Source organism: Harpia harpyja, chromosome 3 (genome assembly GCF_026419915.1).
Source record: "Harpia harpyja isolate bHarHar1 chromosome 3, bHarHar1 primary haplotype, whole genome shotgun sequence".
Classification (NCBI taxonomy): domain Eukaryota; kingdom Metazoa; phylum Chordata; class Aves; order Accipitriformes; family Accipitridae; genus Harpia; species Harpia harpyja.
In genome coordinates this window covers 71,281,898-71,309,404 of record NC_068942.1, presented here as the reverse complement: position 1 = coordinate 71,309,404, position 27,507 = coordinate 71,281,898, and the positions used below count along the sequence as shown (strand labels likewise).

At 42.4% G+C, this 27,507-nt stretch overlaps 1 protein-coding gene across 17 annotated transcripts in view; it reads left to right on the top strand.

The window, feature by feature from the left end:
- The first annotated feature begins 7,386 nt into the window (after positions 1–7,386).
- CDC42BPB (CDC42 binding protein kinase beta) overlaps positions 7,387–27,507 on the top strand; it is a 101,444-nt gene continuing 81,323 nt past the window's right edge. For 16 of the 17 annotated variants that reach the window (XR_008234580.1, XR_008234579.1, XM_052783253.1 and 13 more), the window contains exon 1: positions 7,387–7,625. Coding sequence is in view for 14 of the 17 variants with exons in the window: in XM_052783253.1 (XP_052639213.1) it covers positions 7,448–7,625 (178 nt within the window). In the remaining 3 variants the exon portion in view is untranslated. The remainder of the gene's footprint in view (positions 7,626–27,507) is intronic. The other variant, XM_052783254.1, reaches the window with a different exon arrangement.

Here is a 27,507-nt window from a genome sequence, read left to right as displayed (position 1 = left end):
CCCCATGTTAGTAGGAATTGCACCCACACCTGTAATGTCGTGGTTCATCTTGTCTGCAAAGTTGAAATCCCAACTGAAGCAGTTCACCGCAGATTCGATTTTCAAAACTTCAAGTTGTTCTGAAATGTGTGGATCATTTCAACATTGTATGGAGACAACTATACAGAGCTAAAAAGAAAACAAGATAAAAGAGTGGGGACTGCAGATAACTTTTTATTGCCAGGAGTGGTTGAGGGCTGGCAACTATGGAGCCAGCTGGAGACCTGTGCAGGGCCAGCAGTTGTCCTTTCCTTCTTCACTGAAGGTGGAAGAGTGAGGCTTGCTGCTACTCCTTCCGAGAGCAGGTGAATGCCCTCCCAGGAGCATCGCCAGCCACCATTCGGCCCCCAACCCCAAATCAGCAGGTACATATCCAGCTCTTCAGGGTCCTCCCTGGCTTTTTGTCTGCCCTTCCCCTTGATTCCTGCAGACTGCATGATCTCCCCAGACCTCTGAAGAGTCCAGCTGGGTGCCACCACCCACTCCTGCAGCATCCGCTACCAGATGATGAGTGGCTCATTGCTAGTCCCGAAGAGAAGGGGGTCGACATGAGGGATGACAGGGAGCCAGCCCCCAGCAGGAAGGTGGGAAGGGGGGGATCAAGTATTTCCCATGGGGTGGGGGACTGGCAGTGGCTGGGAGAAGGGGAGTCAGGCAGGGGTAGCATTCACACTTGCCTGCAGTGCTGTGAAGTTCAGGTCTCTTCTGAATTGCTGTCAGTGTTGTTACAAATCTTGGTAATTGCTGGCATAACATGTAAGATGGAGTGCTTCTGCGCAGGTCTGCTGAGATGGGGTAAGGCGGAAGCCAAAGATAGTAGCGTTTGTGTAAATCCAGACTGAGTGCCTCTGGATGTGTAATGGTGCAGCCAAGATCAACCTGAAGCTTGGGTACAATCTTTGTTCGGAGCAAATGAATAGGAGCAAAATGTCTTTTTTGCACATTGTCAGAAAAATCACTTTGTTTTTGGAAGAGGTTCTGTCGAACAGAAAAGTGAGAATTATCAGGAGCAGCCTTCCAGGATATTTGATGCTGAAGTTGGTACAGTTATTTTTTCACTGTCCCAGGATACTGTGAATAAATTGAAGCCATTTTGGTCTCACCTCTGCCTTTCTGAACAGTGCTTGGAAATTTATAATAAAGAACCATCAGCTGAGAATGGTTTGCCAGGTCATCATTACTGAAGAAGTAAAATTATTTTCTGCACAATATCTCCTGCTGCTTTTAGGGCAGTGTACAGCTGTATTTTTCCCGAATGTATCTTAGAAATAGATTGGAATATTTTCTGATTTCAACTTCTCATTGCCACACAATTATTATCTATGGATTGTCCATTGTGGAGAGGGAACCAGGGAAGAGAATACAATAGAACTTGCTTTTTATTTTGATTATACAGTTTCTGAAAATCAAAGAGCACTTTGTCATAGAAGAAAGAAGTGTGTATTAAAGTAACATCACTTAAAATGCAAAAATATTTCATTCAAAGCAGATTATTTCTTTTCCTTGTAGGTAGACTTAGTTGTGCTTATCTCCATGGGAACACTCCTATTAAAGTCAGTGACAGATTTTTAAAGGTTCAAGAGAGAAGACTGGAGAAGTTTTATTTTTCATCTCCAGTCATTCCTCTCAAGACATAAAAAAATTAATAAAATGCAGTATTAATATAAAATATAATATGAATAACACTGCTACTCTCAGCAACCCAAGAGAACTAATCCTACAGATTAGCTAAGAAAAAGGAACACATTTCCTATCTATTTTTTGCACGTATCACCTAAAACTCGTCTTATTCTCTGCAACGAACAGTACTACTGTCAGCTTGGCTGAACCAGAGTGCCAGAGTATCTAGCAAAAAATAAAAAAGCCCACAAAACAAAATCGGATAATCTTAGTCTAGCATTAACTCAAGCGAAAAAATTGCCTCTAGCAACATGATGCTTTTCACACTTTGTACGAAGATTGATCTGACTGAGTCTGGCAGATGTGAAGTTGCAGTAACACAACACTATTAAATGACAAAATGGCAGCTGCACAGAGAGCAAGACGTGGTACTGCTACTTGCAAGATGCCATAATTTTAGAAGAGTATTTGGGTTCTTTAATATCAACTCTGTACCACTGCTTCCATCTCCTTTAAGATCCCTGAAGTAGCATGAGCCTAAGGGGGGGAGGTATGTTTTGTTTTGTCACTCTTTCAACACTGCCGTGTGCCTGAACAGACTGGATCATTGAGCCAATACTTTCCTTAGGATATTGTGGACTTGAAGTCAGAACTGAAATAAAAATGAGCTCTTGTGTTGTCTAAATGTGGTGATGACATTCTGTTCCAGTTGTCCATGACAATGACCTCATCTAAACCCCTATTTCCTACACTTCAATCATTTTCCAGACAAATTCTGGAAAAAAAAAGAACAAGTGGCCTCGTAATGATTTTGATGGAAGCAGCTGCCCACTTCAGTTAATGTGGCTCTCAAAGCGTGAATGGAATGGGAAGCCCGTTAATTTGATGTGATCCATTTCAGGCTCCTTGTGTTAAACTGACTGTAATCAGGAAACATACTGATCAATAAGACTGACGGTTTCCTGAAACAGCAGCAGGGAGGCAAGTTGCCTTCTTTCAGGTGAACTTTCAATAGGCATAAATTATTGAGTAAGAAAACTATAGGAGTAAGAAAAAATACTGAAGTAAAAACCCATGTGTTTGGGAACCTGCTGCATCTAGACTGGAAGAAGTGAGGGATTAGCATGGTTTCTTTGCCTATGATGGCACTCCACTTGCTAAATCCTGCAAAGCAAATGAGTCAGAAGTGATAATATCCCTAAACGTCTCTATTAATACACCTAAAGATTTTTTGCTTCTTTAGGTTTTTTTTTCTTTAAGGAAGCATGCACCAAGTGCAAAATCTTTTCATATCCCAGTTTGCCTCACCTTCAGTTCAAAATGTTGGGTTATACCACCACCAAAATCTAGATACTTACAAAAGCAAAACAGAAGAACTGTCAACAAATGCACTTAATGGCAGAATGCACTTAACAGAAGGTAGCCTGCCAAATGGCTTTGCTGCTCTTTTTTTTTATTATTGTTATGAGAAAGCATTTGGAAAATGAAAATTGTAAATGACTAGACTCTTAGCCCTTCCCAGCATTTCTCCATGAACAACTGCCCCTTCTTTCCTCCCACTTCACTCATCATCATGTGCAAAGACAAGAGCATTTGTGAAACTTCCTTGCTCAGCTAGCGCATTACCAGTGAGCTGAGGCAGACAGAGCTCCCTGGAAGCTGAAGCAGAGTTCTAGCATTCATCACCAAAAGAGAAGAGACCTTGTCTTCTTTGAGAAATTTTCCGTGTACTTCCCACCATGGCTAACATCACACCAATGGTGACTTAGCTGCTCTTGTTTTTAATACTGAGTACATTAGCTCAATGCTCAAACTTACATGATGCAAGGTCATCAAAGACAGCCCCCACTGATAGACTATTTTTGGCTCCCAGTATGGATGACAGCTGTAGATTTACACTGCTTTTGGCAAGAAGGAATTTTTTAGAATATTGCCAAATACAAACAGAGCTGGAAAGGTGACAGTTTCCTAAAAAATAATTCCAGGAAGGAAAGTCTATGATAACAACAAGATATAAACCAGTCATGTTGCTTTTAAGCATGTTTAACTCTTTCTTATATTCTACCTTTGGAACTCATTACTGTGAGCTTTCTCTGATTTCAATTTAATTATATTTTGCATTCTGAATCCTTAGAAAACTCCTCCCTTGCTGCACATTAGTCAGCTCCTCTCTCAGTTAGTTAGAAATTTCAGCTCATTTCCTTAATGAGTAGAATATATTTAGGCCTTCTAGCTAGGTTTTCTAGCTGTTCAGAGTCTCCCCTTGCTTATTAATGTAAAAACAATTAAACCAAAAAGCAAATAAAAGATTGGAACTTGATGCTTTTTTCTCTTTTTCTAGAATTATCTGAATGTGACAAAGTAAATATTTGCCACATCTTCGCTTTTTTTTTTTTGGGGGTCTTCATTGTCAATGAGCTATGTTTGCAATTTCTGTCCATACTCTTCATATTTCTTCATTCTTCTCAATTCCAAAATGATCTGTGGGTGGATTTTCCTGAAGTCATAAAGTGGTGACACAGCTATTTCCTGTTGCCATCAAAATTCTGTAACAGAATTTCTCCCTCTACTAGTTACTAAGTTACTTGGAGTACAGCCAAAAAAAAAAACCAAAAAAAAAAAAAGGAGACCTAAGTTGATTGGATCTGAAAAAACTTTCCAGTAGCCATATGGACTTTGTGCCTTCAGTTCTGTGGCTCTACAATGATTCCAGAAAATATATAAGTGAGAACCCATTCACTTACTTACTTTTTTTTCTCACAAAAAAGAGAGGATTTTTAAAATCAGATCAGTCCCAGAAAAAGGGGCTGTATTTTTCCACTGAAATATGCCACAGGAAAAGGGAACTGTTAAGATGGATCATTTAATTCGTTTTAGCCAGACCACATTTATTGTTAGTATATGGAATTGGCACAGATGAGTAACAGAAGCAGAATACCTTCAGCTACATTTTCAAGCTTACATACATTTTTTTAGTATGTATACCAAATGTCACTTTTCAGCTAGGTAGGTTTTTTGTAACTGAAAACGTTGCTGTGAAAACCCAGCATTATTCACAATACGCAAGGCTTTTAACTCTTTGCAAGAGTTTTTGAAATCTTTGAACTAATTCTGGAATACCTACAGTATCGCTCATAAATAATCCTGCATGTGCTGGTCTGATATACTAAACCTTCCATAGTTGTTAAAGCAGGCTTCAATATCATCTGTCACCCATCTGTCGTTTTCCCAGCGCAGGACCTGATTCTTCCCTGTGACTGGTGTAAGTCAGGAATCGCTCTTGAAATCCCTGTATTCTACTAATGTAAAACAGACTGAGGAAACTGGAAACATTAGAGCGACTGGTAGGCAGAAAATGGCTATTTCTTCATCCAGCTGCAGTTTCCTTTATAATCTCTTCCTTGCTGAAGGAGGTGGTGATAATCACCATCTGCAGGAACAGATAAGAAGGGGAAAGATAGATATTGTAACAGGATCTTTAAAACTCTGTTCTCCCTAGCCATTACTCTGGTCAGCTGCCCAAAAATGAGTCTCCAAAGTGGTAATAAGTGGAAAATGTTAAACTCTCCTTTAAAATAAAGCAACAGCACCAGAAAAACAATTGGGATTGTTAAAATGCTAAGGATCCTGCAAATGAATGTATCTGTGATATTAAACAGTTTGAGGTCAGATGAAACAACTGTAACCAGGGAGGAACACAGAGAAACAAGGAAAACTTCAAGATACACTGTGAAATATTTTTTTCAAGTGGATGTTTGCAGAAGGAAGTACAAAGAGATAGAAGTAATTTAGGAAAAAGAAAACAAAACAAAACTATTTTAGTCCACCGTGGGTTTTCTTTGTTTTGAAATTATAGGTTCTCGGTATAAAAGTATGATTCATGGGATCTTCTATCGAATTGCACTTTTTAGAATTAACAGGTCCCAACACAGCCATACCTCTTGATCCAGGTAGCAGGTCCAAATGCACAGCACAGTATTATTACAACCTGAATAGCTCTCATATATAACAGGTATTTGGTGTCAAAGAGATACCTATCAGACATGCTTGAGGGGCAAGGGCTCCCAGAAACAAGTATTTCTGTTTGCTGGACCTCTCTGTCATGTTGGGAGCAATACTTTCTGCTACGCAATACTCCATCTAGCTCTGTCTGGTTATGCTCTTGCCCTTTTGAAAAGGGCAGCTCCCTGTATGCAGCACTGGTCGGGTTTGGCATAGCCACTGGCCCTGAAGGTGATGGTTGAGAACATTCAGGTCTTTCAATGACGACTGACATGTCATGTCTGACTGTGGAGGACCCCTGGCAACTGCAGCTACCATGGTGCAAACCCCTGTCTAGCTCCAGCTCCTGGGGGCAGGGGTTTTCCCAGCTCTACAGAACCAGCACCCAGCTGGCTCTCTTTCCGGTGTGATGATTTTCAGCACACAGCGCTCCATCTACTCTCCAGGGGAGACGAGCAAGGAAAAGGCATCTTTCCCAGTTCAGCTTTGCATCAGGACCTGACTGGCTGCATTCCTAGAGATGTAAACTCCCATCTCAAGCTACTCAGCATCTTGCCTTAAGGTGCTGCAGCCTCCAGAGAGAACAGTTCTCAGACTAAGTTGTAATGCAAAAATAAAAAAAAAAGCACAGCAGAAAGTTTGAGTGCCTTACACCCAGCTCCCTTCTCCTTCAAGGGAGCGCGAACAGCAGCTGTTAACGCACAGGGCTCTATTTGCCCAGGCTAGCTGCTGCTGCCGCTGCTTTGAAATAAAGCCCTATCACCAGGTAGGTTTTGAAAAGCGCAGAAAGCCACAGCTTCCAGATGCCATGTCCTGCTGTGGCGCCTTGCCTACCCTACCAGCCCCGAGCCTGTTGCCAGGGGCTCCACCGAGGCAAGTCTGGCCAGAGAGCAGGGAACTGCGGCCGAGGCAGGGAAAGGGGAGGCCCTGCTCCAGCCGCGGCCGGAGAAGCCTCCCGAGCCCGACCTGGGCGCTGAGCAGGCAGCAGCCCGCAAAGGCCTGTGGGGATGGCGGCCCCCGAGGTCACCCCTGTCCTTCGAGGGAAGCCACGGCCTGGCACAGCCTGCTACGGGCCGGGGTGGCTCGGGGCAGGCTACCCAGCCTCCAGAGCGCCGCGGTCCCGAGACCTCGTCCCCGAAACCCTGTCGGGGTGGCACAGGCTGGGGGACGAAAGTGCGGATGGGAAGGCACAGCCCGCGCTGCCTCCGCCCCTCACGCCCTCCGCGGCGAATCTGTCGAGGCGCTGCACGGAGCGGGCAGGCCCAGGCCCGTCCCCGTCCCGCCTCCCGCCCGCCGCCGCCGCTACGGCGCGGCGCTCGTCCCAATCTTCCTGCGCGGCTTCGCGCGGCCCTGCCCACGTCGGAGCGCGCGGACGCTGCGTGGTGGGCGTGGCCGGGCGCCGCCGGGGCTGCTCCGTGGGACGCGCCGGGCCGCGCTCGCCGGGGCCGCCGCTGCCGGGGGAGGAGGAGGAGGAGGAGGAGCGGGAGCAGCCTTTCCCCGCCGCCGGGGAGAGGCCGGAGCGGGGAGGGGGGGGTGGTCGGGTGCGGCCCATGGACCGTCCGGGCCTGAGGCGGAGCCCGTGGAAGGAGCCGCTCGGCCCCGGCGCGGCCGTGAGGGGCGGGAGGCGGCGCGGGGCGCGGGCGGTGCGGCGCGGCTGAGCGCGGCGCCCCGAGCCTTTGCGCGCCGCCGTCCGCCGGCTTCGCCGCTGCCCGAGCGGCTCGGCTTGGCTCGGCCCGGCCCGGCCCGGCCCTGCCCTGCCCTGCCCTGCGCTCGCCGCCGCGGCACCATGTCGGCCAAGGTGCGGCTGAAGCGGCTGGAGCAGCTGGTGCTGGACGGGCCGCAGCGGCACGACAGCGTGCTGAGCGTGGAGACCCTGCTCGACCTCCTGGTCAGCGTTTACGCCGAGTGCAGCCGCGACTCGCCGCTCCGCCGCGACCGATACGTCTCCGACTTCCTCGAGTGGGGTGAGGACGGGGACGAGCCGCGGGGATGAGGGGGGACGGACGGGGGACGACGTTGCCGGGCCGGGGCCGTGAGGGGGAGGGACGGGGCCCCGATAGCGGGGGTGTGTGTCGGGGGGGGGGTGGGGTGGGATCCCCGCCGCCCTGATCCCCGGGCGAGGGGCGGCGAGCTGGCCCAGGAGAGCGGCCCGGCCCGGCCCCGGGAGTCCGCTCCCCGCCGCCGCTCCCGTCTGCGGCCGGGCCGGGCCGGGCCGGGGTGGAGAGACGCCGCCCCTGGATGCGGAGCCTCCCTGGGGAACACCCCCGCCGCCAGCCGGGCCTTGACCCCTCGCAGGTCTCCTCCCAGCTCCGCTCGGTCCCCAGCGAACCGCTTGGCAGCCGGCAGCAGGAACAGCACCGGAGTGTCCTTGGCCTGCAACCCTGCTCGGCTTAACCCGAAATGTCAGGCTAATCCCGTGCTCCTCGGAGGGTTTCCTACCTGGGGGAGGGGGAGAGCAGCAGGCTCAGGCTTTGAAACGCTGCTCTTGTGCCGGATTCGTTGCTGCTAGAGAGGGCGTGTGTGTGTGTGTCTTGAAGGAACAACAGTTACCGTTCATCATGCAGTCTTTTTAATTTGGGCATGCCCCCGAAGGAGAGAGCAATTCTAGGCAGCCTTTATAACAGCTTTGTTTAATGGTTTCCTACTGGTAAGCAGCCTGATAATGAGAACCTCCAGTAATCCAGAGTGTGCTGACAAAAGAAAACGTGGATACTTGTGATAACGCCTAGGATAAGTTTTCTGTCCAGTGTTGTTTAGCTAAGACTATTGACTACAGGTATGTGGATAGTAGAGATCCTTCCCTGCTGCATGCTTAAATGAAATTATGTTAAAATGGCCATGGTGGCTGACTGGTTTATTCAGCTGAGTAAGTTATGAATAATAATGTATGATGGAGGTGACTTAACTTCTCCATGGAATAAGAATCGGAGGGGTGGGAGGAGGGATCATTGCTCACGAGTATATTGTCCCGTTTATCAGCTGTTCCATGCATGTACAGTTAATTAGGCTTTTAAAGAGCCCTCTTAAAAAAAAAAAAAAAAGAAACAAAACAAAGGATTTCCTAAGGGAGAGGGAGGGCCCGATTTACTTCAGTAAATGCAAATGTGTGTCTTTAGCACTACAGACCAGAGCACTAACATGTAGGGACAGCTGGTTTTCCTTAATTTCTGTGGGGACCACCACTCTTTGTCATACACTAACAAACTAAGAGGATTCACTTCCTGGACTCTTCTACTGACGTCAGTAATGCGATTGCCAACTGAATAATTAACCGCTTTATCACATCTGCCCCGCAAGGCTGCAGCCTGGGGAGCATTGATTATTTGTTTTGTGGTGGGAGCTTTGTACGTCTTCTGCAAAGTGCAGTCTGGTTTTATATTCTTGTTTTCAAGCTGATGGCTTGAACGAGTGAGCACCTACAAACTGTTAAATGTGATAGATCAGACTACAACGGTACTTTGAGCACTGAAGTTGAGGAAAGGATTTGGGGCAGGCCAAAGAATGATATGCTTTTTCTATAGCACTGCTGGTGGTTGTGTCTTACTGATTGATCCCTGCGTTGTCATTTTCTGTGTGATGGAGAGGCCGATTATCCAATTGTTTATAAAATTGCTTCTTTTAATTCTATTTATTGTGTTCACTGAATGTGAAAAGGTTACTGACTTGATGAAAAGTATAGCTTGCAATAAAAACAGTGTGTAGTTCTTACTGCAGTGTGGGATTACCCTAGTATAACAAAGTGCCTATTCAATAAATAATTGAAATGTATGTGAGCTACCATCTGGTGCTGTGGAGTGGGGATAAAAGTTTATAATCCAGGCCCTTGACGGTAAGGGGATGGCCTAAATCTGGACTGCTGTATATTTGTGTTCCATCAACAAGGAATACCCTTAAAACCAATTACAGTTGATACTGTGTGTTCCTCCTTTTCCTTCAAGCTGTTAAAAACAAATAAATGCCAACAACGAGACACCTTTTATCTGTGTCCTAATGCCCTCACAGTATGTTTCCACTGACAAGGAACTTGTTTCTGCCTCCAGCTAATAAGGAGAATATCATGCCAAACACACTAATCTTCCTCATGTCATGATGTGCAGTCTTAATTACAGCCTGATTCTCTGTTAGAAGATATTCTGGATTGATGTACGTAAGTTTTGTGTGCTGTTATATGTCTGCAAAAGCATGAGAGTGTAGTTAAATATTTGGGATATACTTTGAAGATCAGTGTTTCTTTATCAGCTGGAGACAGAAGGAATTTCCTTTTGACAAAATGGAGACTTATCACTGACAATGGAAATAAGCTGCATAGGTATTAAGGTTAAATTAAACCGAACTATATAACAAGCATTTCTTTACTATTTTGGATTTAAAACTGGGTGTGAGGTATCACACATGTAAAATTCCCTTAAAATGATTCAGCGTGGCTAATGGACTTGCTTGCATTTTTAATTGCCAAGAGAAAACAGAGTTCAGGCGTGGTAGTTGAGGCAGAGTTGTTTCCTGGCTTTGGGGTGCAGAGGAGATGCTGAGTTGTGTGGTATAGCTGCTGGATGTGGACATCTCTGCTCTCTGACAGCTGGTATTCTGGAGCTTGTGACTGTGGGAGAAGGGAAGTGGGGAGTCCAAAAAACTTAAGTCCCACATTTATCCTGTGAGACTTAAGCCACCTTCTCTCTATTCAACATCTGTAGAAGCCTTGCACTTCACCTGCAGAGGCTAGTGAGCCCCAAATGGTGTATCTCGTTGCCTCTGTCCTATAAATCCTGCTGCTGCTTCCTTGCAGTCCTGCCGCAGGCTTATTTCTTCAAAATCTTCTTCCTATTTGCTAACCATAGAAGAGCGTAGGGTGTGGCTCTTCGCCTTGAGGCAACTTGTGGCTTCCATCGCTTTAGAAATGTTGTAAGAATCTACCATTTTAACCTTGGCGATTGTAGCTTTCCCATGGTGAATGGAGCTTTCAAACAGCCTATATTTTTTCCCTGTACTGGAAGTGTAATACACGTATCTTTATGCCAAGTGTCTTTGGAGAAGAGCTAGCTGAGCTGCCAGGAGTTCAAAAGTCTTCTAGTTATTTTTATTTATAACTCCTGTTGCATAGTGTCTCGCCCAATTGGTTATCACTGTATTGTTTATGTAATAGATATTGAAATAATGCTCAGTATTCTTAGTGGGAATTGAATCCAAGTCTGTTAGATAGCAGACCTATGTCTACATGTTCCGAAAGAATTTTCCAAATTTGTGCTTAGTGTCTTTTAAACTGTTGCTACATCTGCTGCTCCTAGAGTGAGAAATAGTGAGGAATCCTAAGAGTGAGGAGTCCTGTTTATTCTAGTTATACTTGCTCATTCCTCTCTGAATATACTTGCTCATTCCTCTCTGAAAGTCATCAGTGAGACTGGGCTGCTACAGCCCTTGTGCCTCTGAGGCCAAATTGCTTGACCATCTCTGCTCGTCCTTGCAGTTGTCAGGAGAGCAACCTGGCTGGTATCTGGGGAGATGCTGGAACTGGACAGTCCTGGGTCCTAGAAAGCCTGTAAAACAGTCTGCATAGCTCTGTAAGTCTATGGACGTGCTTCCCTTGGTAAAGCTGACCTAGGCCACTAGTGAAGACTACCTAAAGCTCTCAGCAAGCACAGAGGAGGCTGCGTGGCCTTTCGACTTAGATTATGGTGCATGCCAGTGCTTGGGTGCTGTGGGGTGGTATTGTCCATGCACTGCAGAGGGACCTCCTAAGAGACTCTTCCTGCAAAAAATGTGTGCTGTCCCGTGTTTCATGTGACAAGGAGAGAAGTACAGGAGTGCTGGAGCAGTATGGCTGCAGCTTAGGTGTCCGTGCATCACCTATCCTTTGGCTTTCAGGTACAGTGTGTTCCTCCCTATGGAGCCCTTTGTTCTGTCATACTGAGGGATCTGAATCTTTCATAATCCTGTGCTAGAATGGCTGCTTGCAGGGCACCTTGCTGGCTGGCATCACATTCATGCTTGTCTGACATCACCTTGTTTTTCAGGAGTTATCTTAGTTGGCTGTGGCTGGTGCTTACTGCCCCTTACTTCCACTCAGCAGGGACTGGCGCAACCGGCCGCTCCGTTTTTGAACAGCTACTTGGCACAGTTTGCAGCCTGTAGGCAAGCATGTTCAGAGAAGAGTCTAACAGGAATGGGCCTTATTTGTATTCCAAATGCTCTTGGTGCTGCATAGACTCTCTTGCTCCAGCCTTTGTTTCCTCTGACCCTGTTTTGTACCGCTGGCATGCTACAGAGGGCAAGATGGCACATGTCCCCACATAGTTCATTCAGTGTTGTCTCACTCCTGGACTATGTACTGGCTAGTCCTCTCTGTGAGAACACCTCAAAACTAATGTCAGAGTAGTTTAGACTCATCTGAAATGTGGGTTTTTTTTCCTTGAAGCAGGTGCGCAGGATACTTCTATGGACTATTTCTCCTGGTGTGTTATGAGCTGTCTGAATGCTGACTTACCTTCTGTGTTCTTAGTTTGTGCAAAGTTTGCTACCCAGCTAGACTGGTGTTCTGCTTTTGGATGGTGGTTGTGGGTTTTTTTGCTTGGGTGTTTGTTTTTATTTTTCCTGAGAGGGACTTTAAGGGGGCTGAAGCTGTGGGGAAAAGAAAGAAGATTGCAGAAGATTAGCACAAGTTGGCTGACTGGGCACCTGCTGCTGAGCCCTTGAAGACAGCCTGGCATAATAGGCAGTGGATGATGGTGTAGTAACAGCAATATATTCCCAGTCTGGGCTACAGGAGGGGAAAACATGCATGCAGAGCACTCAAAGCAACCTCTCTAGCCTAGACTTGAGCTGCCACTTTTGTGTATATATCTGTTACACTTGAGGTTGGACCATAGATGGAAAAATCATGCACAGAAAGTTCACCGGAAAGGGTTGCTGTCATGCTGGTGCAGCGATTCACAACTTTGGGTCACTGTCAGGACTGGTGCTTCAAATTTGGATCTTGCTGTTGGGGGGGCTCTGTGGACTTTGAAAGTCTACTCCCAGACCTACTTTCTTCTCTTTCCAGTTCTGCTTAAAGAGGCACCTTAACCTTTCAAATAAAAAAAAAAAATCTAATGAGGGAAGGGAGAACCTTGCAGGGTGGCCTTTCTGTCAGAAGAGTGTAGAGCCTGTTCTCTCAGCCTGAAAGCAGTTGTATTCAGAAGCGTAGATGTGGACCTGCGAAAAGTTCTTCCCAGCCTGCATTAGAGCATCTCGAAAACTAGCTGCAGGGTAGACCTAGTCCTCTGACTGCCACAGGCACTGATGTACTGGAAAAAGTGCTAGGTAAAGGAGGGGGCACGATGTGTGGCTGAGTGGGCTGGTAGTATAGGAGGCAGAAACTATCCCTGAGTATTTCTGAGACGACTTTAGAGTTGTCAGACTTTGAGGGTTCCTTATGAGGATCTTTTCTTTGGCCTTTTTGGGTTACACCAGGAGAAACTGTCTCTTGATAACATGACGTATCTCTTGAGGGCTTAAATTCCTCTCTTTTTTCCCTTTAGCACTCCTCCCCCTTCCCCTGCTTGCAGAAACACACATAGAAAGCCAGGAAGGGACCTCAGGCTCTGCTAGCTTGTATAATGTCCTTCTCTGTGCAGGCAAAAGCTGTGCAGTGAGCGATAAGCCTGTTGGGCACATGTGTGAAGTGAGTGTGGTTGGATAATGAAGACAGATGATGAACAAGAAAACTGAATTTCAGATTCTGGCCTAAGTTCCTCTACTTCCATCCTCTATCTACCAAAGCCTATTACAATCCCTTATACTAGAGCTAGCGGCAGGAGGGTGTGGATGAGGGCCCACTGGGGCAGGGTGAAGCTACAGGTGCCTTGCAGAGGTTCTGGAAAGGCCAGTGGTGGTGATGGCCATGGTTTCTTTGTGCACAGTGCAGTGTGGATGCAGCTGGAACCCTTTCCTGCTCCCTGAAGGCTTTCCTGTGGTCAGAGATGGGGCAGGGTAGCTTGCATCGCCTTTGCTAATGAAGTCTTTTATGGTCATCTGGCAGAATAGTGTGAGCATGACTGCTGAATCCCGGTTTCCTGCGTTCGCTTTGAGTAGACTAGTTTTGTTCTTTCTAAAAATATGTGTTAGGATTAATTCATGTTAAGTAGCCCAAACTGCCATGTTAGCTTTGATGGCATTGTAGTCAGGGCTGGTGAGTGATCTGAAGGCATGAGGTTCAAAGTCTGCTGCTGTATGTGTGATGGACACTTTACAGTACATCTGTTCTAATCTGTTATTTTTAGAATGGGGCAATATCTTTTAATGACTTTTTCTGTAAAACTTTATGATGTGAAACATTGGCACTGAATGCCACAGTGGTGTTTTGAGAGTGGGAAAGTAATGTGGTCTGGAGGATGAGAGATACACTGGCATGTGCTGTTAAAATGACAGACATCCTGAGTGAAGCTTGTCTTTTGTTCCATAGAAGGAAGTTGGTATCTCTTCTCCTGTGGATAAAGTTGCTAATAAATAGCAACTGTCTTTAGTGAGGGCTTGAGGAATTATGCAGTATGTTAAAGGCTGTGACCTGTATTTTGTATTTTAATTTTGTTTATATATGAAAACTCAGAAAGGGGTAAATAAGTCATTGATAAATTTGTCTTCATATAGAAAAAAATGTGTGCAGCTAGTAGTTTTTCACTCATGGTACATGATAAGGTATAGATAGAATGCAGAAGTAAGGTTTCATAAGCATCCATAAATCTAACGTTTTTTCTGACTTGTTTCACTTAGAAATCTAAATTATTTTCATATTGCTTTTTCACAGGTAATATTAAAATATAGTATTTTGAAAAAAAAAAAGTAATTTACATCCTTAAAACTTCTGTGGTTGGCACAGTTATGCATTATCCGTGGAAATGACTTGGATGTTGGTTTAGTCAGCAGATTCAGTGCAATGAACTTTTTTAACAAATGAAGTTGAACTAACATTTTTTTGCAAATAATTCACATGTGGGAGTGAGTCAGTTTCTTCTACACCTACTAGAAACAAATGATTTTAACTGTGTGAGTCAACTGAAAAGACTTGTTTCATTAGCTTTTTTTACCAAGTTGCTTTTACTTCATGTTTATATGTTAATGTTTTGAGTTTTAGAAATGTTGATTTGTAGCTGAGATTAGTTGGGAATGTTAAACTACTACAGATTCTTCAAATTTATGAAACTTGCATTTTATCCATTGCTTGTAATTTGAGGCAATTCATGCAAGCTGTTTTAGATGTGTATTACAAAAAGGAAGAATTATAATACTTACCTAAACAATCGCAAATTTATTTCAGCCATTAACAGAATATAGTGCCTAAGATTAGGAAAAATTTTACAGATTCATCCTTTTCATTATCCATGTCTGAAAAGATGAATAGGATGATGGACCACACGCAAATCTGTTTAGGAAAACAGAAGGACTTGTTAAAGCTTTTTACTGTATTTTTGCCTTTGATAATGCTTTAAACAGAGTTGAGATTTCTAAGTGTTTCATAAGGTACACTTAAGAATTCCAATATATTCTTGATGTAGTTACCAAAGAGCTTGTATCATGCTCACTGATGTATCCCACTGAAGCTCTAGGGTTGGTTTTTTGGGGGGTTTTGTTTTTGTTTTTAAGAAAAGGGATTTAATTTTAAAAAGCTTTGCCCCATCTAAAAATTTCTAAGTACATTTGGTCTGTGGTTCAATGTGATGTGTTCATTTTAGCTGTCTCCTAATACTGAAATACTCCACTCTGTTTTTCTCATCAGCGTATGCAGATTTCCAGAACGCAAACTTTCATTTATAAAGATCTTCATTCACTATAATGAATGTAGCTCTCTTCAATAGGAGACTGCACACTGTTTTCTTAAGCCTTGATTTTGCATAGACCTCAGTAATCATGTCTGTAGATACACTTAGAGTGCATTCAGATTAAGTGTGTGCATCCATCATTGCCAGCTGAGGCCTTAGGCATCCTGAAGTGCCTGAGATCTTAATTTCTGTCATTCATGTCATCAGGGTCTTAACACTGAAACCTGTTATTACTTAACCATGGCCTGAAGCTTCAAATGTGACTAGTACCTCTGAATGCCCAACATGAGACCTCTATAAAGGAGTCTGAGCTTTGGAAAATGGTGGAAAAGTCTTCACCAAATATTGAATTATTGAAAATGTATGGAGTTTATTAATCAGGTGTGCATTAATGAAGGCTGAGGTATAGTTCTTAATTTGCTTAAGTGTAGTGCTGTTGAGGGCTGAATATGTATAGCTGTCTTTCCTAAAAAGGCCAAGAAGAGAAAAGATCAGAAGCAGCATCAATTCCAGATATATCCCAAATTCTTTTCACCATTTATAATTGTTCTCCAACATAAAAATAAACATGGATAATTGCTTTGTGAAGTCCTACTTGAAATGTGTTTGTGCTAGTTTAGTGAGACATGCATGTTCAGAATTTTAGAAAAGTCTATACAAAATTCTGTCTGGACTTTTAATTCAGCTTAAACCTAGGTTATATTGTTCTAATTTTCATCAAAAAGTTCAGCGAAAGATGAAGTAAGAAATAAGATGAAACCAGTTTTAAACTCACTTAAGTAGATATGTGGAAGTCAGTCTTAAAGGAGTGTTCTGGCAATATTGTACTTTTATTTGGGACTGTGTAGTTCATGGGATGTAGATCCTCTCTATTTATAGATGGTGTAACTTTACCCAAAAATACAGCAACCCCTATAGAAGTATGTGGGTTTTTAGTATATTGTGATTTTCCTGCTAGTAATGGTCCCTTAGCCTAAGAACTAAACTGTATGCCTTCCCTGGATAGATGAGACTTAAGGAAAAGCTTTGGGTCACTAGAAGTTCTCCAAAGGTACATAAAAATAGATCATGCCCTAAATTGGTTTAAACCCTGTGATACTGGGAAAAAAGACAACAAATACCCTCTCCCAGCAAAGAACCCATTTTTTTAATTGAAGGCATTAAAAACTTGAATCCCTTTTAGAGTTGTGCCAAGTGAGGTGTGGGAAATCTCTGTCCTCATCTGAGGAAGGACGAGGTTTCTAGTAATACTTCTGGGGCATCTGAAATCTTTTTCCCACTCTTGAGGAACTCCTCTGTCCCTGGTTCCCCCCCTCTCCCAGAGATCCGTGTGTACCTTGGGGGTGGGTGGGGGTCGTCTCCATTGCCTTGCATGCCTTTGGATTTCTGCTGTTGTTACAGCATGACTTCTATGATCTTCATTTTGCACATCCTTCCTCAAAAGTTGGCTTCTTCACGGAGCTTTTCTGTGTGCTGCCAGCTTTATTGCTGCCCATGTGACTTGGATTATCAATACTGAAAGCTGGACTGTTCTGAGTGTCTTTTATTTTACTGTAATTAAAGCAGAGTAGAAACAGCAGGAGGGTGACTTTAGGCATGAAGATCCTATTATCATTTTGAAATATGTTCCCAAGGGTTTGCTTTTTAAGATGCATGTTTAGTCTTTAAATTTAGCTCTTTTTCTGATAGGATTAGTTAGGTTATCATGTGTCGTCGTTCCCTCCACCCCCGTTTCTGTGTATGGTGGCTATGTGGCTATGGTCTCCTTGTCTCTTGTTAGCGCTGAGAGATGGATGCCTGGTGTGCATGCTCTGCAGGCTTTGTTCTGCAGGCTTCTGGCTATTCTTGGATGGTGGATCCAAAGACGAGTAGCAAATGTATTTTTTGTACGCAAGGTACAAAAGGTATGCTTGAGTAAGAAGTTTGTATTGCAAATTTTAAATTAAGGAATTTGGTTTCCGTTATTTAGTCTGTGATCATTTGCACTGCGTCTGAGTAAATTGGGAACGTAATATCTGTCCACATTTTCTTTCTTTTTAGTTTGTATGTTCTTTAAGGCAAGGAGGGGATCTCACTGCATACTTGCTATTAGTGGTTCCTTGTAGGATGGCTTTGTTGCCCTGCAACCCTCTCAAGTTACTCACCTAAAAAAAGGAAACTACATTTTTGTGATTCAGAACCTCACCCTATATGACTTACTACAGGAGGCTGGGAGAATAAAATTTTTACATGTACAAATGGCTAAAAGTGATGTAAAGGTCTTAATGGAATAACCGGTAGCTAGTAACTGCTAGATGTTGGGTTATAAATGCAGAGTGAAGGCTGGAGTCTGTGGTATTTAATTTTTCTGCCTTTTATGGGTAATATGGTATTTTTCCTAAACTCACAACAGTTCATCTTTCAGAGCAGACTTTCTGAGAAGTTGCAGATGAGTTAGCCTGTTGTGTCACAGGGAAGAAGCACATTTTCCTTCCAGACCAGCTTTAACTAGTTGTAGCAAAATGCCTTAGTCATGTGGCATGGTGTCACTGCACAGAGGAATTAAGTTTGACTGTGTTAACTTACTCTGTTATGTAACTGAAGATGTCCCTTACCAGTAAGTTCAGCCTTTGGTTTCCTGGGCAGTTAATATTTAAGTTGGGAATAATGACAATATCAAACAGCTGTTTTTAAAATGTGGTTCTGCTGGCCTAGTACTCCAGATAACATAATACAGGACAACATCCAGTGGGGACACCTAACTGGAGGCTGTATCAGGCCCACAGACTGTCTTTATCTTGCCCTTAGAAGTATTTACTGGTTACTAAGGCAACTGAACTGTGGTTATCGCTCTGTGTATGTTATTGCAGGCCAGCAGGATTTACTGGATGGGATGTAGTGCTGTACCAACCAACAGGGCTATACTGGTCAGGCTTGACCCAGGCATGCAAGACCCAGGCAAGTCTACATCTGTGGCTAGAAATAATCAATCCTTGTGCATCCTGAAGTTGACTGTGTCTGATGTGAATTGTAAAGACAAAAGACCTGACACTTTGAGAATGAGGGAAGGGAGGGATTTTTCATTTTAAAAATAAATCAGTGATGCAGAAGCTTTTACTGCACTTAGGAAAGGGCTTTGCAGTAATTATCCTCGATGTTAAAGGTATGCATGCATTTGAGTGGCTCAAACCAGGAGCAGAAGTGCCCTGGTTAATTTTGACAGAATCAGAGCTACAGGTAGTTTAGTTATAAACTTCCTGTTCTTGTGGGTAGTATTAAACATTGTAAAGGTTTTGTTTAATGTTTCAGGCACTTTTTCAGGGCAGGGATAGCAGAGATTACATTCTATACTGTACCTTTTGCATACTAGCATTATATTTCCTTCACGCTGTAAAACCTCACAAAGTTCAGCATGACTAAGTGCGAAGTCTTGCACTGTGGAGCTGTAAAAGTTGGGGAACGACCAACTAGAAAGCAGCCTCGCAGAAAAAGATTTGGGGATCCTGGTAAACAATTAGTTGGAAAAGTCAGTAGTGCATCATCGTAGAAATGGAAGCTGCCTGTGTACTGGACTGCATCAGCAAGAGTGTAGCCAGCAGGTTAAGGAAAGTGGTTATTCTGCTCTTTACAGCACTTGTGAGGCCATTTCTGGGCTTCCCAGTACAGAAGAAACACTGGGAAACTGAAGTGAGTCCAGCAGATAACCACTGATGGTTGGAGGCCTGAAGTGTGTGATGTGCAAGAAAAGCCTGAGATACCTGGGTTTGGTGAGCCTGGAGAAGGGGAATCTGATCATGATCCTCAACTGCCAGGTGTGTGGTTAGGGAGGACACAGAGGCAGACTCTTCTCAGGTGTACTGCCAAGAAGGAGAGGCAATGGACATAGGCTATGGCAAGGAGGATTCTGACTATGTGTAAGAGGAAAAAAAATATTCCTCCTGAGGCTGGTCAGGCACTGGAAGAGGCACTCAAGAGAGGTGGTAGTCTCTCCATTCTAGGAGATAAACCTCAGCTGGACAAGGCTTTGAGCAATCTGATTGAACTTTGACTTTGTATCAGCTTTGAGTAGGAGGTTGGACTCTGATCTCCTGAGGTCCCTTCCAGCCTAAAATTATTCTGTCATTCAGTATCATGTTTGTTGGGGGATTTTTCTCCTGTGTTAGCAAATTTATTTAACATCATGGCTGTTCTAATAGAAAACAGTTGTTCTTCATACTTCTCAGAATGAAAAGAAATATGTGAAATAGAATCTTCTTGTTGTAGATAAAGTAGTTGACACAACTTGTATAAATTTACGATTCATTTTTTGGTAATCTTAGATGTTTACCCTGATTGGTTGGCATTTTTTACCACATAGTCTGAACGTAAGTGTTGACAAGCTTTTAACTAAATTTTAGGCTTGTAAATGATGGGAAACTAAATTTTTTTCATGTTGTTCTGCCATATATTTAACAAAAGCACCAGTTTCCATGTTCCTGGAAGAGAATTTCCAGAACAGGTTTCAAGAACTTTGAACCTGTGTTTTATGTCTACTGCTTTTTCCCAAGTGTGACTTCCTTATGTCTAGTTGTTAGCCTTGATAGCATTTGAAGTATTTTAAAGCGTTGTTCCATGGAGCTGTCAGAAGAGCATGCAGTCCCTGCATGACTGTGAGCCTGAATCATCCTTTATAAAAAATACAGGTTCAGCTGTTCTGCTAGATATGCTCTCGTATCACAAAGGGATCTGTAATAGTGTTCCTAATATCCTTATATCGGACATTATAAGGAGTCTGACTAAGCAGTTGCTAATAACAGGGTGAAGCAAATCTTCCTCAGAGTTGTAAAGATCTAATGGAAGGTATTTGCTGTTTTTTGGTTTCCTCTTTAAAATAAGAACTTGTATGACTTGCATGAAGTTGGACTTGCTATGTCATTTTAATGCTGACACTCTTTCTTGATGATAGTGCACTTAACAAACCAAAACACACAACAAATACAGTGTTTCAAAATCATATTGATATATGGAAAATAGCACGGGAAGTGCTATCAATGATGAGGGTAACAATGTACAAATAGGACAAAACCAAAGAACTGAATCCTTTTAGTGGTGTGTTGTAATTATTAATGGGGTATCTTAAGTGACACTTGGCTTTCCATACAATTAATTCGTATCTGTGTTTTTGAGTACATTGCTTGCAGCAAATTCCTAGGAAAATAATAAGATTTTTCAAAATTCTCATGACTCCTAAGTGCCCACAAGTTTGGTAGACATCCTTGCCGGAGAACATAGGCTGTCGGCTCTGTCATGAAGGCATTCATTGACAGTACTGTATAATGTAATGGTCCATTACCCTTCTGGGGCAAGGACTGTATGTGAGGAATTTATAATATGTGTTAATTTTTCAGAAGAAACTTTATTCCAAGTGTTGTATAGTTGTTTCAGATGCTGGGGTTGTGAGCCCTCAGCAGATTGTGAAGTAATGGCAATAACTTCTTTATTGAACTGAGTCTTGCTGACTAAAACTACTGAGAAATATCATCCCCCTCCTCTCATGTCCTTAATTTCCTCTTTTGTTTCATTGTTCAGACTTTTTACTTCTTATTTCCTATTTGTGTTTAGAGAAGGCACTTTGCAGTGTTGTCTTTAAAACAGCAATGCATGTTTGTACACATAGTGCTGCAATGATCTTTTGCGTCAGTGGCTGTAATAGGTCATTATGCATGTTGGTAATAATAGCTCTTACTTCAAGTATATGCTTGATAGCTACAGAATAAATAATACAGAGACTTTACTGGAAAATGTGCTCCAGTAATTTACCTCCAGAGCTCTGTGGGGAGCTCTGAAATGGGTGACAGCTGGTGAAAGATAATGGATAATCTTTCTGCAGGAGAGAGGCATGGGCAAGACCTACTTCTTACTTCAATCTCCTTGCCCTCATCTCTCCCTCCCCCCTCATGTGCCATACAACACTTAAGAACCTGTCCTCTCCGTTTTCTGAGGGACTTGGTGGAGACTGTTAGTTATCACTTTTGTGTTTAAAAAAAAAATTAAAAAAAATAATTGGCAAGGAAATAAATTCAGCTGTGCATAACAATTTGTGGAAGAGGAAGTCAACACTGTCTACTTGTAATCTTTTAACACTTGTCCAGAAATAGGTTATTGAGGATTCATGGTATTTGAATTAAAATTTGCAGTATTGGAATAAAAAATAAGCAGGTACATGAATTAGAAAAGGACTGGGCAAAGCATCACTTAAAGTTCTAAATATTGATCTACAGTACTACTACAAACTGTGGTTAGGCCAGACATCTTTACCTGGTACTTCCAGCAGTGATAGCCTGTATTTTAAGGAAAACTTCTAAGTTGAGTTTATGTACTAAAATGTCTGTTAAATAAGATTTTGAAGGAGAGAGATGGAACCGATGATACTCGAAGAAAAATTTTTCATATGTGATAACTGAAAGATTCTTACTAGACATTTGGGGGTTTTGATATGTTAAAATATGTTCACATAAGAAAGATGAGACTCCAGATTGACTTCTTGGTTCTTTGAAAATGTGTTTCTTATAGAGTAGCTCTTCAGAAAAGGACAACTTCTTAAATTTTGATTTCATATAATACAGCTGTAAACACTCCTGGCTTCTTTCCTTCCTTTAAAATACAGCTGAACAGTCAGTCAGGGGTGAAGTTTTGCAGGCAACTGCCCAAACTACTTAGCTATTGTAAAATTTCTTAAAATAATTAGGTACATTTTTGTCCTGTGTAAGAGTAACTACTGGTGCAGTCTGAGCACCGTATTAGAAATTGTGACAAAGTGACACTTGCTGCTCATGCAAATAATACAGTGGAATAGTTCAACACATAGCTGTTCCTGATACTTCTTTTCAAAGATTTTGTGGACCTAGATTTTTTTTTTTAATGATGCTGCTATGTACTTAGTTTTAAAATTCAAACTATATAGAAAATGAGTTAAGCGTCAAGAAATTATGATAATAGAAATTGCTGGTCTGTTAGGATATAAACATTAAGATGGTTGCCAGAAGAACAGTCTTCAAGACTTGAACTCCTTTACAGAAGATTTGAAAAACAAAAATGCAAGCTTTATAAGCACAGCCTTCTTTCCCCTCAGTGCTGCATGGTTGTCTCTGTCTTGGAGACCATTGACAAAGACTTGTGTTGTGTGTGTACCTGCCCATAAGGATCAGATCAAATCTTGCGTGTTACTTTAAAGGCCACGAAACTACCAAGAAATTAAAAACATTTTTGGTAATATTCATGTCCTTGCTGGATTCACAGTGGCAACCCAGAGATGGAATGATGTGTTACTAAACAAGCAGTCCTGAGCACCTTTTTCATGTAGGTTGAAAAAAAGATGTAAGTGGCATAAATATTGAGAATCTTAAGAGATGAAAAAGTAAAGGAAAAAAAGGAAAGATTACATCTCTTCCAGACTTTTCCATTAGAAAATTCCAAAGAAGTTTATGGAACAAAAGGATTACATAGCCTCAGCTTCACAATACTAGCATAAAAAATGAAACTAGCATGTCTGAACTACAGTATCAAGGATGAAGAGCTTGACAGCCTTTAAAAGATTGTGGTTTGGGACTGAATGGTTTTTTTAAAGTGAGTCAATTCAAGTGGAAAATATTACTTAAGAGCTAAAACAATCACTGAATGGGCAAAGTAGCTAAGGTTTACTTAGATGACACTGGAGATAAATTGGTAAAGGAAAATATATTCTGCATGGAAAAAGAGAAGGGAATGGGGTATAGCTAAAATGATGTGTAAGGAAGTAGGAAGGCAACCATTCGGCTTTTCTCTGTGTAAATGGTTGACTCAATGTTTATACTAGTTTGCGGTTACATTGCAACCGCTTGAAGTATTTTGAAGAGTGGCAGAAATTCCTCCTCCTTCTGCTTGTGGTCTCATCTTTTCCTTGTGGCCTCCTCAGAGGCCATGTAGTATGTCAGAAGATTTCTGGAAGGAAGTTAATGCATCTTCACTGGCTCCTACTCTGGAAATGGAAAGTTGTAAAAGCACATCTACACTGGTGGGGTTTTCCAACTGCATCTGTACTGGAATTCAGGTGCTCACCCCGGTGTCGCATTGGAGCATCTAAACATTTGGTTGTTATTTTCAAGTATGAGTAAAGGAAAAGGTTGGGAGCCAACAGAATGGATCCTGAGGTATAGGTGAAGATTTGAGATTGCCAGCCTACTACAAGCTTGTTCTGTATGTCCTGGTACTTGATTTTCTGTTTTCAAATCAACACACCTGTCTAGATAGGCTGTAAATGAGGAAGGAAAAGGAATTCTCTACTTAAATGCATGGAAATAAATCTTAGGGCAAAAGGATTATGGATGTAGTGCTTATTAAAAAAAAAAAAAGGCATGCGGATAATCTTACTCTTAAATTCAAGTGAAGAGGAGTGTACGAAACTGAGAAGTTGTGTTTAAAATGATGATTTTTAAAAGCAGAATGTTGTATCAGATACTGCATCTGATATAAAAACTTGCTGGGATGATCCTCACATCCTCACTTGATATGCTTACCTTGAAAAGCTGAGGAGCAAGATGTAAAGGTGCCATGTGGTATTTACAACTGTGAGTGTAATGATTGAAATACTTTTCATATTTTAATGGCAGTAATTTTGGTATGAGCTAAGGACAATGAGGAGATTTTTGTTTCCTGCTGGCTTTAAGCATATGCAAAAAAGAGGGAGAAGCTAGAACCCAGGGAGCTTGGGCTGCTGTTGATCATGCTGGGGTGTGCAGTAACAGGAGGTATGTTCTGGTTTGGAATGGTGGTGTGGAGATACAAGCTTCCAGGAGCCTACAAGAGGTTTGGGAATGCCTAGAAGCATGTCCATTAAACAGTGTGTCATGTGGGCTGGCAGTCTGTTGAGAGCTCGCTGTCTAAAATCATGATCCAGAAACTGGATTTAAGAATTTCTGAAAGACATCAGGGCAAAGGTGTTAGGAAAAGATGGGCTAAAAATACTAAACAAAAGCAAAAGTGTGTTCTTTGATACACAAAATACTGAGATAAGGGGAAAGAGCTTATTCAGTGTACTGTACATACATTAGGAAGAAGTTGGATAAGAAGGGATGAAAAAAATGCAGAATGAGGGGAAGAGAAGAAGGAAGAACTCTATCCCAACTGTACTAGAGAAAGCTGAATTTATAATGCTCAGAGACTTGGAAATGTCTCTAGGAAAAGGCATGGTGTTCTGTTTTTAGATTCTTGTTGCGTATGCTTTGCATATACATGCAATGTTAAAGCTCCTTAGTCGTGCTCTAAATCAGTTGGATTTTAAAAATTTACTCTTAACTGTTCCAGGGTTTGACTTCCTTAAGGATGACTATTTGACTTAAAGGAGAGTTTAAAAATTTGAACATGTATAAACTGTCATGTGTCTAATATTCTAAATTATCATTTATCCAAAATGTTTTATTTCAGGGCTATTCAGTGTGTATTAACTCCCCCCCCCCCCCCCCCCGCAAGCTTTAGATAGATTTTTATTCTTATTTAATAGCAGGTGTTATGATTTTGGTCAGTTTGAAACTTCAGAACAATTAGTTGATGCTATTTAGCAAACTGATAACTAAATTATAAGCCAGAATTCTGCAGGCTTCTTGGTTTATTTCTTAATAATGACAATTTTTGGCTTTTTTTTCTTTGATCCATGAGCACTTTTAAAAAATCTGTACTGCTAATGATCCATGTACCACACAGTTTGACTGCATTTCTAGAAATCTACATCTAAGGCCAGGTTTAGGATCTCCTCATAGATTTCCAGCAGATTTTTTTTTGTCCCCCTGCAAAAGCTAGACTTCCCTTTTTCAATTTAAATTTTAACTGTAGTATATGGAAAGTGTGGGGATAGATATAGACATATTTTGAAGTGTTCTGAGTCAGTGTTGGACATTAAGGAAGAGTTGCATAGTGAAATTAGAAGCATGTTGCTTTATCTGGATAAAGTTTTCATCACACCTTGGAAGGCTGAGAGATGTATTTCTCTTCCCTTTCTACTCTCTACATCCTTTCTGAGCAAGTAAGTGTCAGGAAGCATCCTGCCCTCTGGAGATGTGCTTGCCTTCTGAACACCCCAAAACCCAGGGATTTTTCTGTTACAGGTGGCTGACCATGCTCCTAATGCCCTGCTTGCCTTGTGTTTTGTTGGTAGTGACTTTCAGCACTTTGAGTCATTGAAAATAGTGCTGCTGTAAATGGTCTTCCTCTTCGTCGCTCCCAGCCAGTGGCATTGGAAGGAGCAGGGCTAGAATTCCTCATCCAGAGAGGGAGCTGAAGAAATGAAAGTACTTATAATAATAATAAAAAAGCCACTCTGAGCCTTCCACTATCATGTGTAGCAAATCTTAGTACAGGACTTGTTCGTATTCTCTGCAGATTTAAAGACAGTCCTCCTCTGCTTCTGAGTAGCTTGAGCTGCTCCAAATATTCTAGTGCCTGGTTACAGTAATTGCTTGTCTCCTGCCTTTGTGGCCTTTTCCTATGGCAAAATCTGACTTTCATTGACCTTTTAATTAGATCTGGAGCTCCAGGGAGGTTCTGAAACAGGGTGAGTAATGTCTGAGAAAATGTCCTCCTGCCTGCTGCCATTTAAAAGGAAGTGGAATGAAGAGAAAGATGTGCCACACTTGTGCTTAAAGTAGCTGTTGCTATCTGAACTCTTGAAATTGAAAAACAGTTCAGGGTGTTTATATGCATAGTGTTACAGCCTTGAGCCATCAAAAAAAAAAAAAAAAAAAATCAGGTGCAGTTCTGTAGAACTGTAGGCTGATGGAATGCCCCATCCCCTTAATCTTATATTTCCTATTTCCACCATAGTGGTGTTGATCTGGCTGAGAACTGAAGTATCAGGAAGAAGGTAATTGTCATTTGACTCTGCTCCCTTACCCAACTTGCCATGCAGCTGCCTGGGTGTTAGCACCAAGGCAGGCCACCTCTGCAGCAGCTAGACGGCTGTGAAGGCCATTGCGTGGGCAGTTCATCTCACCGTGGTCTGTGCTACTTAAGATGACGGCCTCTGAAAAAGAGCTGCGCTCCTTTACCCTTCTTGCTGGCTTGCGCTGGTGTAGCAGCCTCTTCCGAGCCTTCAGTGATGATGATTCAGTTTGTTGGGCCACAGGATGATAGTTGCATTATGTGTCTTGGTAGGTTGGGTTTCTGCTGGTTTAGTGAGCAGAATCGGGTCAGTGAGGTGAGGCCAGCCAAATTTGTTACAGCTGATGTAAGGAAGAGAGCAGATCTGTGTAACTACCCCTCTGGTCGCAGTGATCCATTTCAATTGTGTCATTGAACTACATCTTTACTTCACTCTAAATTTATAAGCAGAGAAAAGGGATGCCTCCTAAGTGGATTTCTCTCCTGTCACTGTAAGTGCATTTGTGTAGGGTGCTTTGTCAAGAAAAGCTTTATTAATAGAAACCTCTAACCTTTAAAATAAAGGAGGTGACGTGGTAAATGTACCAATGTAAAGTATGAATTGTTCTGTTACATAATGCATGTATTAAGTTTTTAGTGACTTTAGAGAACATCTTCCATATATCTTCCATATATCTGGAGAAAACAAAAGTTATGCGTTTACTGTAAATAATTGATAAAACAGTTGTGCTGCTTGTCTTGCTAAGTTTTACTTTCAAGATGAAATGAAGCAGGCAGTCAGAAAACCAGAACTTTGCTTATGTGTTGATGATGTAAGTGGTGGCTTCTTAATTAATGTAAGTGTATGTAAGCTTATATCAGCACAGTGTGGTCATCAGATTGGAATTGTTTTATTTCTTAGCAGAGTGTGCAAAAGGTGCCGAGTCTGATGAAATTTACATTCATTCATACGTTGTTACTGAAGTTTGGGTGAGCTCAAATTTGAGATTTTCTTAATCATAGAATCATAGAATCATTTCGGTTGGAAAAGACCTTCAAGATCATCGAGTCCAACCATTAACTATGCCCCCTAAACCATGCCCTGGAGTACCCTGTCCAGTCGCTTTTTGAATACCTCCAGGGATGGTCTCTAGTTTGAAACTATCTGAAAAAATAAGTGACAATATCAAAGGTTTTTTCTGAGCAGTCC